Raw genomic sequence first — 18574 nt, 5'->3', positions numbered from 1 at the left:
AATGATAGCTTGCCATTTTTTTAGAAAAGGTGAAAGACAAACATTTATTGATTTGGAAAGTGCGACCTTACAAGAGAAAAAGAAAGAAGTCCCTATCTAGATGCACTGATAACATGATTTCATGGAACAGCAAATATAAGTAGAATATCTGAAAAGGAGCCAGAGAGCAGAGAACAAGACACTGGCAAAGGGTCACCGGTGTCAGACTCCTCAGCAACAGCCAGGGGAGCCAGAAACAAAAGGATAACGCATTTAGAGCACCGAGGAAAAACAACTGGCAACCTATACCTGTGTTTCCACCAAAACTATCTTTCAGGAGTTGAGTGTAAACAGCCAAGAGAATTTAGCACTGAGAACAGAAGACGGACATGGGGAAGAAGAGGAGCTGAAGGAGAAAGAAATGGGTATAATCCCTATTTCAAATAGAAAATAGATTCTAGTTCAATAAAGAAAATGTGATTGTCAGATGGAAAAATTTCAAAGACATCAGTTCTTCACCCGCCAAAAATGTAGAGGAAGCACTGACAGAAGGCGGAAAACGATAATGACGGTTGAAATTGGACACAGAGCTGATAAGGAAAGAGAATAGAAAACATTTAGTAAATCTAGTCAAATAATTTCGATGCTTAATTTTTGCCTTATAATGTATATACTATATTTTCGAATGTTACATATTACTATACAATTTAAAATATAAAGTAGACCAATGATCTTAATAATTATCATATGTAATTGTAGAATTAAAAATAATGTCTCCTAAACTGTGAAACAAAGGCATGTAAATCAGGAAGAGAGGAATCAGCCTTAAAGGTTTTATAATCCTTGAATTGTTGGAGAGTAGGGCAAGGCTTAAATCTTGACTCTGTATTTTAAAAGCCTGGCAAAATTTCAAGGAGATTCATTTCAACAAAACATTCAAACCAGAAAGAAAGAATTAAAATTAAAAAAAAAAACCCTCATTTTATCGAAGCGAGAAGAAAGCAAGTATTTTTAAAAGTAGGACTAGTTGAAACCAAAAACTGCAACCTCAGAAACAAGTCTGGATATTTTAATAACCACAATAAGCTAAAATGAACTAAATTTACTACTTCCTAACGGGTTCTGTACTTCCAGTCTCTTCTGGTTTCCACACCCTGCATACCTCTGCCTCTGTCAGATTAATCTTCTTTTTTTTTGCAGTTTTTTTGGCCGGGGCTGGGTTTGAACCTGCCACCTCTGGCATATGGGAACAGCGCCATACCCTTTTGAGCCACAGGCGCTATCCTGGATTAATCTTCTTAAAACATCCATTTACTCATGCCACTTGACTGACCTAATCCTCTTCTCACTTCCCATTGTTCACAAGATACAGTAAAAGCTCCTCAGCGTACGTAGTCTTGGAAATCTTTCATTATGTGAATCTGATACATTCACCTACTCTCCACTCACTCTACCTCTATTCCACCTCTCCTCTCTATGCCCAGGTCAGAGGCTTCAGCTGAGCTTCTCACCAAAATGGTGGCCTATTTATCTAACACCTTTGCTCATAGGGTGGTCTCTTTAATCTGCTAAACCTGTGGTTGCATAGCGTCTAAAATAACCAGTGGAAGGGGGGAGGGGTGTGATTCTTCTTATCCAGGGGGTTGCAATTTATTAAGGTGAATATTAGACCCCAAACAACATAAACTGATTAAATAGGTAAGTGATACACAAGGCACAATCAGTTTATAGAAGCTTAATGGGGTGTGTGTGTGATTGTGTAACTCACATAGGTGTGAGTTACAGAAGAGAGAGTGAGAGAGAAAGAAAAAGATAATCTCACTGCAGGAAGGAGCAGAAAGTCTTCATGTTGGCTTTCATCTGCCTTTGGATGAATATTTGATAAGCTGGGTTGTTCTCTTGCCTCATGTCTAGCTGATGTTGAGATTTATGCATGTTTTTGTATAACCAACAAGCTTTTGGAAACAGAAGCTTTTCATAATTTGGTCTTCATAGCAATCTGATACTGAGAAATGGGTTTGGAAGGCTTAAGGTCTTTAAAGGAAATTAAAAGAGTGCTCCCTAGCAGGTGGGAGGTAAGAAATGTATTATTCCTCGAGCTTGAATTTGAACAAAATATATAAATACATTGCCTTTGGCAGGTACTTTAACGTCTATTTTTTAAATTGAATTTTAATTTTAATTACAAAAGAAAAGATGGGGCAACCCTAGCGTCTTCTTTCCTTCTTAAGGATGACGCCTGTCATCTTTTCACTGAAGTTCTTGACACTCCGGAGGAGGAACCAGGGATGATGATTCTGATTTTCAACGTTAAAAATACCACATCTTTTCATTTCACAGCACTCATTCATTTTCAAAGCACATTTTAATACATCACTTCATTTCCTTTTTCCCTCTTTGCTCATTCTGCCTTCTCCATAGTCCTATGAGCTCGTCTATACCTGGAATACTACAGGATCCTCTCTCCTTTCTTCTTGGTCCACATGTTCTCAACTGTAATTCTACATTAGAACCACCTGGGGAACTTTCAAAAGACACAGAGGACAGGGCCCAACCTAGACCTCCATTAATAAATCCCTGGGGAAGGGATTTAGCTGTTGGCTGTTGGATTTAGCTGTTTCTTTCTTTCTTCTCACCACCCCCTCTTTAAAATTCTTTAGGTGGGCTAACAGGGAAGCAAATTCAATGACACCTGCTCTAAACTCTTGCCTCAGTTCTACTATCATATTCATTCCCCTGAAACTATAGTTTGCTCAACTATGTGACCATCCTGTAGCTCTGAAAGCCCCTTCCTCCATGAATGTCTGCAAGCTAACAGTCCTTCTCAGTTTCTCTCTTCTTTTTTAGCATCTACCACCTCAGTTTCCCAAAGTATATTCACCGTTATTAGTTTAAAAAAAAAAAAAAAAACAACTCAAGTTGTGGAAGCTTGACTGAAGCAATTATCCTTAATTCTCTTACTTTCTCATCACCTGCTTCCATGAATCACAGCTATGTTGATTTTATGCCCTAAATATCTTGCCAATCCATCCACTTCTTTCCATCTCTACTCTACTTCAAACTGCCAGTCATCTTGGGCGTGGATGAGTGAAATACACTGTGAGTTTGTCTCTCGACTCTTTTTCTTCTGCAGTCTAGAAATGTATTCCCTGCACAATTGCCATTGAAACTTCTATAAACAAAACCCCCAATCTCACCTCATACAGCTCTCATTAATAATCTCTTATTGCGCTTGAGAAATCATTTGTGTGGCCTTGTCAGGGTCTGTGTTTTCTGGCCTCTAGCATATTCAGAAAACTCTCTGGGCCTTCAGCATCCTTTGACCTGTATATTCTAGCTTTCTTTTATTTCCTCCTTCACACATGCTGGTCCGTTCTCCTCTGTGTCCTCTGTACCTAGTAAATTTCTAGTCATTCTACAGAACTTAGCTCGAACATCATATCCCCAAGACCCAGTTCTGGATTACCTGGTATATGACCCTATAATGACCTGTCCTTGACTGCACTTTCCACAGTTTTAGATAAATGACTATCATGTTGTCTAATATCTGCTTCTGTCAAAGAACAAACTCTATGAAGTTAAGGAAGGGGCCTCTTCTGCTTGCTACTTTACTCCCATGCTTGAGATAGTACTTGGCACATAAAAGGTGCTCTGTGCCTGTTGCTGAATGAATGAGTGATTGCCCTAGCAGGGGGTCTGGGCTGAGTTGGAAGAGTTGCAGGCTTCAGTTTCAAGAACTCACATCTGCTCTCTTCATTTCAGGGTGGATTAAAAGCAGTGGTGTGGACAGACGCATTTCAGATGGTCGTCATGATCGTGGGCTTCTTAACGGTTCTCATTCAAGGATCGGCTCAAACTGGTGGCATACACCAAGTGATGGAGCAAGCGGCAAATGGATCCCGACTAAATATATTTGAGTATGCCCAATGCTACCTTATAAACACTTAGCTGCATGACCTCATCACCTACAATAATAACTGGACATCCAAGAAACATCTTTGTTTACTCACTTCTCTCTGCCTCCTAGCTTTGATGTAGATCCTCTCAGGCGGCACACTTTTTGGACAATCTCAGTGGGAGGGACGTTTACGTGGCTTGGAATCTATGGAGTTAATCAATCGACCATCCAGCGATGCATCTCTTGCAAAACAGAAAAACATGCTAAGCTGTAAGTTATGAATCAAGAAAAATGTAAATGTCTTCTCTTACCTCACTGGATACTTTTTACATACTTTCTGCTAGTCTGTGGGTAAGAGAGAAAAACAGAGAGATTCCTTTAATTCCTTCGACTTTTTGAAGCAGACATTACTACTTTCTTTTCAGCAAAGAAGAGGCAGAGCTGGTGTGTAAACTGAAGTTTGCTTGCTTTTTCTCTCAATTACTTGCTGCCTCCGTTTACTGGGAAATGACTAGGTTAAATCAGGTACTGGGGGAGGGAGCAATGAGGAAGTAAACACTGCACATTTCTTCTCTCGGTTCTCAGGATGAGATGCCCCTATTTATTTGATGCAGAATCTGGGCTCTTTAACCAGTATTTTTTCGTTTGGATATATTAAAAGTTAAACTGAGGCACAATTGAATTTTAAAGAGCTTCTTTGAGCAAATAGTGATTTACGACTCAGGAAGCTACAAAAGAGATGGTGGCTTGGGTTCTGCTGAGGGACCATGACAGCAGGATGCTTGCGTGTATTAGACAAACAAAGAAAATATTTGCTGTAGGTCGGTAGCTGGCTTACTTGGTTCTCTTGGAAATTCCCTCACAGGTTAACTAAGTTAGTTGGTGACTTCTGATTGGTGAGCCTTCCGTTTCATTTTTCTTTGATATAGGCATTTTCAAGAAAGAGCCCAAGGGAAGATTCACTTGCAGTACTTGCAAATCAAATGTAGTTACTTATGAAGCTTCACTGGCTTTGTCTGCCCAGGGATTTTTCAGGCGTGGTATCTATTTTAATTTACTTTAACAGATGTTTGTACCCTTAAAGTTGCCAAGGAGAGGTTAAGAAAAAAAAGAAGAAAATACAGGATAATGTGGCAAGCGACAAAGGGGCCTTAGCTGTTCTAACTCTCAGCAGGCCGGCTTGCTCTGAAGGGCAGACCCAGAGGCCTGAGTGTTGAGCCTTTTTCAAGCTCTACAAGTCAGTCTCAACTCTCCACCAAGGACCAATGTCCCTTACATGTTCTTTTGCAAAACTGGCATAAATAAGCCAGAACTGCATTTAAAATGGCATTTCATTCCTAGTGCTACTTCCTGAGGTTTCAGCCCTCCCAGCCTAACCAGGGTACCCTAAACTCTTCTTAGAGAAACAGTCACTGTGAATTTTCCCCAAAATGACTTTAAAATACTTCCAATGCAAAGTTTCTTATGTTCACTGAATAAAACATAAGATTGCCTGGAAATGATTCAACCATTTCGTAAGCTGAATTCCAAAAGAAGAACTGTAATGTTACTATTTATATATGGCATAGCTCTTGGGATAATGAAAACACTATCTGGTAACTTCATCAATTCACTAGGAACATACTCAAATCTTATTACATTAAATAACAGTATAACAAACCTTCCATACACATAATCATCTCTTTATTAAATAGCTGTATTACTCCAAAAGCTGGTAGACTTTGTTTTAAAAATTCATTTAAAATTCTGCTTTAAAATAAACTAGAGTTGACTGCATCTGTAAAGAGAAGAAACCTTTGGTACAATAAATAATAACACTGTTAAATCTAGTTTTATAAAAATCTTATGAATTTGGGGTGGCACCTGTGGCTCACAGGAGTAAGGCTCTGGCCCCATATGCTGGAGGTGGCGCATTCAAACCCAGCCCCATATGCCAGAGGTGGTGGGTTCAAACCCAGCCCCAGCCAAAAAAAAAAAAATCTTATGAATTTGTGTTATATTATTTTTTGTGTGTGAATATGCCTAATTTTCCCCTATCACTATGTTACTACCTAAAAGTTAGAAAACAAATCTTTTTCGTCATTTTTCCACCAAGATCAACAACAATGCCTGTGCTTATAAAATGTTTTTAAATAAATATTTAAATAAAAATAAAAATTACTTTTTAAACAAAGTAATGCTTTGAGAATTTCATACTTGTGTGTGTAGACACACAGGGACGCACAGACATATGTGTGTGTATATATATCCATGCATTCACACATATTCCTGTGTATGTATCTGGAAGCCTCATTTCTCAGATTAGTTTAATTCAAGCAAAATCAACATAATCCCATTCTTATAACTGCCTGGAATTAGGAATTTGTTGCATTAGTAGTTAATGGGTAGGAAAATGGTGGAAAAGAATAGTCGTGAATAAAGAAATATACATAATTTCCTAAGCATTGAGGACACTCATGGTTCCACACGTTCCCTCTCTCATGAAGGGATCAGAACTGTGATAGTAATTTGGGAGAGAATAAGGAAAGAGGAAGAATAAAAACTCTCTTTAGAAAAGACTTCCCTCTTTCATGTTTTTAAAAGGGGTTGAAAACAAGAGAGAAAAGTCTTCCCTGAGAGAATTAGCACTGTTTGGGTTCATACATTCAGGCCAGAGATCAGTGAAAAGGGTCAGTACAGTTGACGTGCACAGCACTGAAGGGGAGACTGCTGGGGGGGCACATGGTGAAGGCTCTCATTTGTCACACAGTTGGGGACTCAAGGGCACTGCTGGGCTCACTAAAGGCCATTCAGAGCTAGCCGCCCATGGACTTTCACCCAGGAGGCACAGCAGAATGCTGATTAAATATTCTTGTGTTCATTATCTGAGAGCCTAATGTACGTAAAACATTCCATTAAGGCTTAAAAAAAACTTTGGTACTTAAGGAAAATCCATTTGTTAAAATATGTATGTAAAAATAGACCCAGATAGTTCATACTGAACAGTGAGCCATGGGAGAAAGTCAGTATATTTAATTACATGCCCAGAAATGCTGATTATTCAGAAAACACAGCTTAAGCTAGCTCTTCCTTGCATTGAGCAGTAATCCCACTTATCAAGTCCCTTATAGGTGCTTCCTAGAAGCTGACTTTTTCTGTTTCTCAGCCTCAGTTTATCCTTTAGGACTTTGGGGAGTAAATGGTGTTGTGAGGGTAGGAGCAGTTGGTATCACAGCAACATCTTCCAGTCCCCCTGAGAGCACATCCACGCACAGTCACTTTGGTTCCCCTCCCCTTATTTTCCTCATATTTCTTATATCTAAAATATCGTATGTGTTTATTTTACTTCATGATTATTACCTGCCTCTAATTCCAGAATCTAATCTCCCAGAGGGAGCATTTTTTTTTCATTGCTGCCTTCTATATCCCCTTCTAGACCTCTCATGCCTAAAAGATCAAGAGATCTCCAAGAAATATATTTTCAATGAATCAATGAAGAAGCCTATTTACAAATAGGAGAATTAGCCCTCTAGAATCAGAGTCCATTTCTAAAGAGAAACAATCAGAGTCCATTTCTAAAGAGAAACAAGTCAAAATACAATGACTTTAATGTTCTCTTGATATTTTATCAAGAGGGGTTTATCAAGAGGGGTTTATCATTTTCCATAGCTGAATGGTGAATTTTGGATATTGTATGAATATCTTCTACCTTGCTAGATTTTGACAGTGCGTAACTCATTCAATCCTCATATTAGCCGTATAATAAAAAGCAAGGCAAGTGTGTTACACTTTTTTTTACAGATGTTGTAACTGACTCAGAGTTTTAGGTGACTCACTTGAGGTCACGCAGTTGCTAAGGATAAAGTCTTCTGACTCCTAAGTCCAATGTTCTTTTCAAAACAAACAAACAAAAAAATCATGTAAAGTGTATGATCATATTGTGATGAATTTCTACCATTCATTTAATTGTTCCATCATTTCTTACCAAAAGTAAAATAAATTTTTATCTGCTGTATGCCAGACCTATTTTATGCCTGGAGATGAAGCTCTGTGTTTGACTGGGGGAAAACAAATGGTAAATGAATATCTATATTACAGCATTTCAGATTATGATAAATGGTGTAGTGACATGAATCATTACAAGGAGAAGGAACTGGTAAGAGAGCAGCGAGTGGCTTTTTCAGATCAGGATGGTCAGGGAGGCCTTTCCAGCTGATAACCTGAGCAGACACCCGAATGGCCGAGAGCAAGAGTGAGATTAATGCGGTTAGACTAGTGATCATTTTACCTGGCAATTATATTCCCACCCCCCGCTGAACAAAACCAAACAAATACAAATGCAAGGTTAAAATACCTCCCCCCCAAAGTAACCTTTGAGATAAAAACTTTTTAAATGTAAAATTAAAAATTCTTCTAAATGGGATAATTAGCAATCATATTTGCTTTATAAATGAGGACTTTGATGTAAGAGTCTCCTGAAAGACAGGCACACCTATACACTCCAGGTTTTAGAGGGCTTTGAAATGAATGTGTGTTCTTACATTTGAATGTAGATGTCTCCCATTCCCTTCAAACAAAGACCCCATCTAAGAAAATGTCCAATGTTGCTCTCCTGGCGCCCTGTGACTCTCCCCACAATGAGATTGTTTGTTCTCTCAGACCAATGTAAGGCCAGTCCACTTTCAAGTCTTCCCTGGGATTAAGAAAATGAGTAAAATTTTGACTTTCCAAGGACAGTAACAAATACAAAATACCCATAGGGTACCACAAAGCACCCAGAGTGGAATGATGCATATCTGTGTGCTATAAAATTAAATGAATTGCTTCACCTAATATGGGTAAGACAATTCTAAGTTTTTCACAGGTACTATTGTCTTTTTAAAAAAATCAACTTTAACCTTTAACTGAATTAATCTCCAAAGTGACTATTTCCCAAACTTACCTATTTCTACATTGTGTCATTATCCCGCTGGAAGAAAAGATGTTAAAATGTAAGTTGGCTTTTTGACAGCTTTATGAATTGAGTAGGGGGAAAAGAATCACGGGAAGTTATATAAGGCAAGTGACTAATATGTCAAATTTCATCCAAGAAAATACATCTCACACCACACATATTGAAGGTTTTAAAGGGGAATCCATTTAAAATCTTATCTTATTTAAATTTGGTAATCAGTCTAAAAGTGTAATGTTCTCAAACAACATCAAAAAAGCAAAAATAGAAAAAGTAATGATTCTTGAAGGCCGTAGAATTTCACTTAACCTGCAAAAAAGCCCCAAATTCTTTACCTTGAGGTACAAACTTTGCTATAAAGTATGGCATCCAGGCTCCCAACTGCCTTCTGTGTTCTTTTCAGGGCCTTGTACTTTAACTTGCTGGGTCTGTGGATCATTCTGGTGTGTGCTGTCTTCTCTGGGTTAATCATGTACACCTACTTCAGAGACTGTGACCCTTGGACATCTGGCATCATCTCAGCACCAGACCAGGTAGGGGTTTGGGGGGGGGGGCAGTGGAACGAGTGTACTTCTGGCCACTGTTGATAAATGTTAGGCCTTTCTCTTTTTCTGCCTGAACCTCTAGCTGCTTCCCAACCCCCAAGACCTTAGCTTCTTTCCTCTCCTGTAGGGTAACATCACAACACTCCAGGCTCTAATATGTCAAAGTGAGCATTTAAAGAAGAGGGCAACTTACCTTGTCCATGAAGACAAGGCCTGAGCCAGGACAGGCTGGAGGGGGTGGAAAGTAGGCTGGAAGTCACAGCTTTGGTTGTTACTGCTGCCTTTGGGCTCCTACAGATCTCATCTCGAGACTGAGGAATGATGCTTTAATGTCATACTGAACAAAAGAACCCTCATTTCCTCAGTGCCTCTGATCATGTCTTCTCGGTATAGCTTCAACATCACAGCAATGTACTAAATTACTCATGGTTTGAAAACTCCATTGACAGAGACTATGCTCATGCCCCCTCCCTTCTATTCGTACATGTGTTTAACTGTCCTGCTCTGTCTCAGAGGGGCTCTTCTCCCACAAACCTGGCTTCAGAGAAGAGCCATAATACCAAGATTTCCTAAGACCCATTTTAGGAGTTTGTTTACAGGTTTAGCAGTTAACATTTAGGATAAACAGGCAAGAAAATGGCATACCTTGAAGAAATATGAAAAATAAAATTTCCATCTCCTTTTGCTAAAATCATGCATCCCCATATTTCAGATACTGCTGAAAAGACCACCCATCCTGTCTCTCCCTCACTCATTTTTTTTTTTTGTTTTTGTTGTTTGCCTCCTCAGCTAATGCCGTACTTTGTCATGGAGATATTTTCCACCATGCCAGGATTGCCAGGACTTTTTGTGGCTTGTGCCTTCAGTGGAACTCTGAGGTCAGTAGAGAGATAATATTCTGAGATGATGACGACGATGGTGGCAATGATGACAGGGTTGACGGTGGTAGTCATGAACAGTATTTACTGAGCACTCACCACGTGTCAGCTGCCCTGCCAGATGCTTTGTTTTTATTTGCTTGGTGATGGTCCCCTATCATATGAGACTAGATCCTTACTAATATCATCATCAGTTTTCAGGTGAGGATCCTGAGATGTAGCAAGATAGAAAACTTACCTACAGTAGGTTAGTAAACTGCAGAGGCAAGATGTGAGCCTAGTCTCTCTTTGATAGAAGCAAGATGCCCCTCTTCCAGATTTTTATGCTCAATACTGAACCTCATCTTATGCCAACTGCCCCCACAATTTCACATCACTTTTACGTGAAGCTGCTCACTCTTTTGGTTCTTCTCATTCAACAGCTATATATATATATATATATGTATATATATAGAATATAGAATATAGAATATCTGTATCTGTATCTATCTATTTATCTATCCACCTATCTGTCTATCTATCTATAGTCATATAGATTTGACTCTGCATAATGACTTCTTGGTTGATTCAATGACCAACTCAATCACCAACCAATTCAATGTCCCATTCAATGGGACATACAATGGTGGTCCCATAGGATTATAATACCATATTTTTCCTGTACCTCTTCTATGTTGAGACATGTTTAGAAGCACAAATCCTTCCTGTTATGTTACGATTGCCTACAGTACTCAATGCAGTAACATGCTGTACAGGCTCAGAGCCTGGGGCTATAAGCTATGCCATACAGCTTAGGTGTGTAGTAGATAGGCTGTACCATTTAGGTTTGTGCGAGTACACTTTATAATGTTCACACAACAATGAAATCACCTAATGAAGAATTTCTGAGAATATATCCTTGTCATTTAGTGGGGCATGTATATTCCCACAGATCTTTTATTTGCATTTCATTCATCTCATCCTCCAAGGCACATCGAAACAGCTAATGACTTCCATCCCCCAAATAAAGACACTATTCTAAACACAAAATCGTTCATACATTTATTCTCATAAATATTTTAGAGAGCTTGTATTGTTGCAGGCACAGCTGGTGACATTGGGGATACTTCAGAGAACAAGATTGATATAAGCATTGCCCTCATAACAGAGTTTACTTTCTAACAGATTTGGACAACGTGTAAGTAAAAAAAAAAAAAAAATACTAAACAAGATATTATCCAATGAAGGAAATAACAGGGTGCTATTCCAGAAACAGTTGAGGACTATGGGTTCTAATTACAACAGGGTCTGAGGAGACTTCTCTCTGAGCATGGGATGTTCTTGTGGGGATGTAAAGGGCCCAGAGAGGCCAGCTATGTGAAGATCACAGGCAGGGTCTGCCACAGGCAAGGGAAGAGCAAACACCAGAGTCACAGGGAGATAAACTGTATGGGGTATTTGAGAAACAGAGAGAAGGGTTGGACTCCAAGGCACAGGGATTACAGAAGATGGGATGAGTTTGAAGAGCTGGACACTGATGAGATTATGAAGAGGTTTCCCAAGTTCAAAAATTCCAAGGATGAGACACACCGCACAGATATGTCATAATTTACATAAAACTAGTAAAGATTACTATCCACATAACAGCAGCTCCATAAGAAGGCTGTGGAGATATGGCAAGGGAAAGATAGGAGTGAGAACAGAATGGGGAGATGGTACTTGAGGGATAGGGCAAAAACCAAAAAGATTTCCACCATCTTGCAGCAACTCTGAATCTGAAGAATTGACATATGGATACACCTGACTGCCAAAGCAACCCAGCAAAGGTCTACAAATGTGACCCTTCTGGGCAAAATTTAGCTTTCTGCACACTCTCTCCCAAAGGATTCAAGGATTAACCCTGATGTTTAAAACTTTTACAAGATGTATTTTGAGACCAAGTTGTTGGGAACACAGAAGTTCCCTTTATCTGATTATCTTCTTTACTTATTTGCCTTTTTGTTTAGGCAGAGTCTCACTTTGTTGCCCTCGGTAGAGTGCTATGGCATCACAGCTCACAGCAATCTCTAACTCTTGGGCTTAAGCTATTCTCTTGCCTCAGCCTCCCAAGTAGCTGGGACTATAGGCACCTGCCACAGTGTCTGGCTATTTTTTGCTACAATTTTCATTGCTGTTATAGCTGGCCGGGGGCTGGGTTTGAACCTACCACCCTCAATATATGGGGCCAATGCCCTACCCACTGAGCCATAGACGCTGCCCTTATTTGACCTTTTTAAAACTGAAAACTGAAGAGGAGTCTGGCAGGGGACACATAACATGCTTTGAATATAAGAAAATGCGAGTGGTACCTCAAAACACTGCACTTCAATTCCCACAAGAGGCTCTGGAGAAGTTTTTACTTACTACATCTGTCATTTCTGGAAGGCAGAGTTATAGCTTGTCTTCCAAAGGAGGATAAAAGAATTGTTTTTAATAAATATGAAAGGAAAACTTAGAAATTGCTGGCCATGCTGTGATCATCAGCTTATTTCCTTTTGAAAACTTTTTTGTGGTTAGTCATTTGCATCACTTGAATTTAATATATTATCTATTCTATTAGCTAAAATATTCCTGGTCTATATAAGAAATTAAATGAGCTATTCTGCCCCCTGAAAACAAACAAAGACTTAGAGGTGTTTTGTCCCCTTTGTGAGTTTTAGACTCGGTAAGATTGAATTCTGGTTGGAAAGTAAGAGAAAGCATCTCAAAGCTTTTATGCAGCTTTAATCCTTGAGCACTTTCCAGTCTCACCTCGTACCCCTTTCTTCCTTACGCTTCCCGGCATTCTACTAACTCTGGGTAGCTTCAGGTGTTAAATGGAATAGCTCCTTTTCATCTTGAGTCATCTATATGTAATTTTCCCTTTATCCTTATCTTTTTCCCGGTGTGCAAGGATCCTTTCGGGCCGGCAGTCACATCCTGACTACCTCCCAGTTTATCTCTCTGTAGGACCTGCTGTCCCAGCACCTTGTTATCTTCCTTCACAATAATTTCACAGCTATAAGTGGTTGTATAACTGGGTGTTAAATGTTTGTGTCCAGTTAGAGTACAAGTTCTATATATTTTTTTTTATTTTTTATTTTGAGACCGAGCCTCAAGCTGTCTGCCTGGGTAGAGTGCCGTGGCATCACAGCTCACAGCAACTTCCAACTCCTGGGCTCAAGCGAGTCTCCTGCCTCAGCCTCCTAAGTAGCTGGGACCATAGGCACCTGCCCCGACACTTGGCTATTTTTTTGGTTGCAGCTGTCATTGTTGTTTGGCGGCCCGGGCTGGATTCGAACCTGCCACCTTGGGTGTACGTGCCTGGCACCTTAGCCACTTGAGCCACAGGCGCCGAGCCCAAGCTCTATATTTTTGTAGTTCACTCTCACATGCCCGTTATGCAGAATGAATAAATGGATGTGTGAATCAATTAATCACTAATAAATGGCAAACTGTACTGACCTCTGGGTTTGGATAGTTCATACTTTCTGCCTCTGCCCAGAACTAAACACGCATGAACACACACTGCCTCTGATACCGCCTTGCTAGCTCATTACAACATCTTGTTAAGGGGAATTAGTAGGCATTCAAGCATGAAAACGTAACTTCTCCGCTGCAGCTTCTGGAAGAATAGAAAGAATATTAGCGCAGAAGAAACTCTGAAGGATGAGTAGACAGGCCATGTTGTTTCTGAGAGCTCCAGAACATGGACCTATGTCTGCATGTCCCTTTCCTAGAGGCCTGCCTTGTCTGTCTGCCCTGAACAGCAGGGTGGACTGGTGACACAGCCTTATTGAGCATGGACCATATTCTTGTTTTTCTCTTCCTATAGCACTGTGGCTGCCAGCATCAATGCCTTAGCAACAGTGACCTTTGAGGATTTTGTCAAGAACTGTTTCCCCCATCTCTCGGACAAGCTGAGCACCTGGATCAGTAAAGGCTTATGTAGGTATAACTTGTGGACCTTCTATTCCATAGCATGAAATGTACATGTGGTAGGCGTCAAAATCCTACATGTGCTGTTCAGAACACACTTAAACAGGCACATTGGCATCGGAGGCGTTGTGCGTTTGCACTGAGATACAGATAGGTTCTTATACTTCCAAACATACCAGTAGGGTACCAGAACAGAATGCCAGGTGAGTTGTTGATCTTACACCGACCTTATTTTACAACTCTCTTTGTTCTAAGCCTATGCCCCACAGACTTATCACATAGCATTTCTTAATGATACTGTGTGATAATCACATTAGTCTCTCTCGATGGGGATGGTCTGCTAACTCTGGCCATTTTTGTCTATGGAAAAGCCAATTTTTTTTCTAAATAATCATTCCTGATTACCAAACTCCCAATAACCTCATCCCAGAGATTAACCATTCCTTGCCTCATCATAGAGTTGCATATTATGTTTATAACTGTAGCACTTATCCTATGGAATTGTAGTTTTACAAAGTTCACTTCTTTTTAAATATAAACAAATTATATACTTATTTACTTATAGAAAATATGGGTGATTTGGGAAAATATATGTGCTTTGTAAATAAAATGGTATCTTTTTATTTTAATCCCTGTTTGTTATCCCCAACATATCATAGTGAGTACTTTTTTTCTGTTATTATATTTATTTTAAAAACCTATTAGAGTTTAAAAATTAAAATTTCTTCTGTTGTAACTTTTCTTTATACATACTTTCTTTGGCTATCTATGCATATTTACTCTTTCAGATTAACTTTAAAATAATTTATTGCATGTGACTTAGCTGCACCACCCTGTCTCATAGGATTGCATTAAACTTGAAAATATGTTGAGAACTGACAACTTTCTAAGCTTTCCGTCTGGTGATAGGTTTATTTTTTCCAATTTAATCATATTATTTTTTCTATCTTAAATATTGATTATACTCATCACGTCTTTCTCCTTCAACTCCTCTCCTTCTCCATCCCTTTCTTTTTCCTCCTTCTTCCTCATCTTTTCTCTTCTCTTTCTCCTTCTTTCCTTCCTCCTCCTCCTCCTTTTGTTGATATTATGAGTAATGTGTTTCCCCATAACATTCTAAATTTTCAGTGTTGGAAATCTATAGGTATTTTGTTTGTTTTTGTTTTGAAAAGCACATATCTGGCCATTTCCCCAATTCTTGTTGATTCTCAAAATTTAAATTGATTTTTTTAGCAAGTGTGATTATTTCCTACAAATATTAATAGTCTTACCATCCCCTTTCTCTTAATTGTTCTTCTAATTTATGTCCTTTGTTTTTCATATCATTCATTTTTCTCTTATTTTGATAACTTTGTCCATGTTCTCTGCATATTGAAGAACTCCTAGTTTTCTAAATGATTTTTTTTTTTTTTATAGAGACATAATCTCACATTATTGCCCTTGGTAGAGTGCTGTGGTGTCACACAGCTCACAGCAACCTCCAACCCCTGGGCTTAGGCGATTATCTTGCCTCAGTCTCCCAAGTAGCTGGGACTACAGGCACCTGTCACAAAGCCTGGCTAATTTTTTGTTGCAGTTTGGCCAGGGCTGGGTTTGGACCTGCCACCCTGGGTATATGGTGCCAGTGCCCTACCCACTGAGCCACAGGTGCCACCCCTAGTTTTCTAAATGTTACTTTGAATTATCCACAAAATAAATCTCTTAATAGTAGCAATCTTAATTTTGCTATATGTTTGTTCTTTACCTTTTATTATAAAAATTAAATTTTATGGCCAAGATTAAAGATATTTCTGTGACTCACATATGTATACCACCTAGATTGTCCATTATTATTTTCATGAACTTGTATTCATTTGGCTCTGTCTATCCACTGATCCGTTATGTTTTTGACATATTTAAAAGTAAATCGCAGACATTAGCACACTTCCCTCTAATGATCTACATGCATATTGTTAACTAGAATTCAATATTTGTTTCAAAATTTATTTTAGTCCAAAAAAATTTCACTTGAAGGAAAATGGAAAAGTGTTAAGTGTAAATTTTCTTAATGTTGATGAATGTATACACCTGTATAACCCAACCACGTATCAAAGTATAAATCTTTACCATCACCCTGGGATGTTCTCCTGTGACCTCTCTTGTTATTCCCTGCTCCTGCTGTCCTCCAGAGGCAACCATTACTCTCATTTTTTCCAACATAGATTAGTTTTACCTGTTCTAGAATTTCATAGAATGAAATTACACATAGTATGCCATCTCTTTTTTTTGTAAGACTCCTTTTACAGAATAATGTTTTCAAGATTTATATGTGTTTCCTGTATCCACAGTTCATTCCTATTTTACTGATGAGTAGATGCCCATGCCACATGTATAGCCTCTGTCTATTATAGGACCTGGCTGTTTGAGTTTTAGATTCTTGTTAATAAAACTGCTCTGAATACTCTTGTGTATTTAAATACTTTTTGTGTGTATGTTTTCATTTCTCTTTAATGAATCACTAGAGCAGAATTGATTGGCCAACTATCATACTTTTTAAATTTCCTTGTAGTTCTTCCTTGTCACTCCAGGATGTGTCTTCATCTAAACTTGTTAGTGTTGTACCCGTCCTGCTGTTTTTTTTTTTTTTTTTTATCATTGCATTTGTTTTCTCTTGAAATGTACTGCTTTGCTTCGTTGACTCTATGCATTCTTGCATCATATAAAAATTGCCAATTTTTAAATACTCTTATTTTCTGGTTTCTAGAAAGCATCCTATTTATTTGAGATTTTAGGTTAATGTACTAATTCTTTTATTTGGCAAAATTTTGTCATGGATTTAATATTTCGTGAGTTTTTGTTTATTTGTTTTACTTATATTTAAACAGTGAGAGATAGATGCCTATCATGATTGTAGCCTGAATAGTTGATTTCCTTTGATTCTACTCACTATCTGAGTTACAGCTGATAGCAAGTAGATGGGCCTTATTGACAGTACAATTCCCAATTTCTTGCAGATATTCATGGATATGCCAGGTTGAAGTTCTTCCTATGCTTGTATTTTGTTGTCTGATCCCCTGAGTTGATATAGCACTGTAGTGAAAACCCACAGCATTTGCAGCAACTGTGGGCCTTTCTCTTCCTCTTACTTTTATTGTTTAGTTTGTAGGGTGATACTCCCCAGGTTTCTATGAAACCCTCTCTAATGGCTGACCTGGACTAGGTTTCCACTAAATTAGTCTGGGATAGTCTGAACCCCTTCCATATTTTCATGTTGTTTTCACTTTACAGATTGCTTCTAGAATTCTAGAAAGAAAACCCTTGAGGCCAGTTTTGAGTTCATTCTTCCTGATCTGAGAGGAAGCATGTCCTTGGAAGAGAGGATTCCTAAATGCCCCTCTTGGGGCCAGGGATGGCTCAATGGAGAGGGTGCCTCACTGATATCCCTTTGGATAGGACTTTCATCAGGGATGGTGATAAGCATAACCTTAAGGAATCCCTCAAGGAAATTTGTGGTGATACATTTTCTTTTTCCCTTTCAGGTCTCTTATTTGGTGTGATGTGTACCGCTATGGCTGTGGCTGCATCCCTCCTTGGGGGAGTTGTACAGGTAAGGAAAGAAAAGAGGCATTTGACTTCACAGCAGTTTCACAGTAATTATCTCAAAGCTGCACAATTAAAGAGTGGTAGAACTGGGATACAAAACCCACCTCCAGCTATTTTCTAGTTATTAACTGTCTCCCTTATGTCCAACTCCCAGTTCCATAAAATATTAGTGCTGGAAAGAAAATTAATCTTTTTCAACACCTTAATTTTCTAGTTCATTACAGAAAAAAAGCAAAAATATCCTTCCATTTTCTCACAGTGGACAGCTGAGTCAGGTTTTTGGCCCAACTCTCCTGAGCCACCCTTCCCTCTTCCCAAGTTGCCCAAGTCACACAGGCAGCATCAGATAAACACATTTTCACATTCTACCTTAGCCCTCTCAATCTACCTCACATATTTGTGTAATTCAAACATCCTTTAGATTTTCTTGTCATGGAATAGGTTTTCAATAAATGTGGTTTAAATGAAGAAATGAATGAGTGAATGAATACTAATCCCCAATGTTTATAAAACACCTTCTAGTTCACAGAACAACAACGTATCTTCCTTTATCCTCCCAGTGACTGCTTACACAGGTTCCCTTATTCCTATTTTAAGATTCAGAGAAAAATTCCTGGGACAGATTAAGTGACATGATAATTCACTTGTCTACACAAGGGAATTTGTGGAAGTAGACACACATTAGACTCTATTGCCAGGGTCCCTCCCCAGGGGCAGATTCTTTTAAGAGCTGTGGAGCTGGCAGCATCAACTGAAGAAAAGTAAAGTTAGAAGAAGCGAGAGATAAAGAGGACACGGAGAACAGAGTTTTCAAAGGTCAGAAACA

General features: G+C 38.9%; 1 protein-coding gene across 1 annotated transcript in view; it reads left to right on the top strand.

Moving 5' to 3' along the window:
• Window positions 1-18574, top strand: part of SLC5A12 (solute carrier family 5 member 12) — a 51164-nt gene that overhangs the window by 16431 nt on the left and 16159 nt on the right. Inside the window, exons 5-10 of the mRNA XM_003781190.2 lie at window positions 3742-3896; window positions 4007-4147; window positions 9211-9340; window positions 10142-10230; window positions 14063-14175; window positions 17685-17752. Coding sequence (XP_003781238.1) covers window positions 3742-3896; window positions 4007-4147; window positions 9211-9340; window positions 10142-10230; window positions 14063-14175; window positions 17685-17752 — 696 coding nt within the window. The remainder of the gene's footprint in view (window positions 1-3741; window positions 3897-4006; window positions 4148-9210; window positions 9341-10141; window positions 10231-14062; window positions 14176-17684; window positions 17753-18574) is intronic.

This window comes from Otolemur garnettii, unplaced genomic scaffold (assembly GCF_000181295.1).
Source record: "Otolemur garnettii isolate 467f Iridium unplaced genomic scaffold, OtoGar3 scaffold00001, whole genome shotgun sequence".
NCBI classification, from domain to species: Eukaryota; Metazoa; Chordata; class Mammalia; order Primates; family Galagidae; genus Otolemur; species Otolemur garnettii.
Note: the sequence above shows the minus strand (reverse complement) of the source record. Positions and strands in the feature narration are given on the sequence as shown.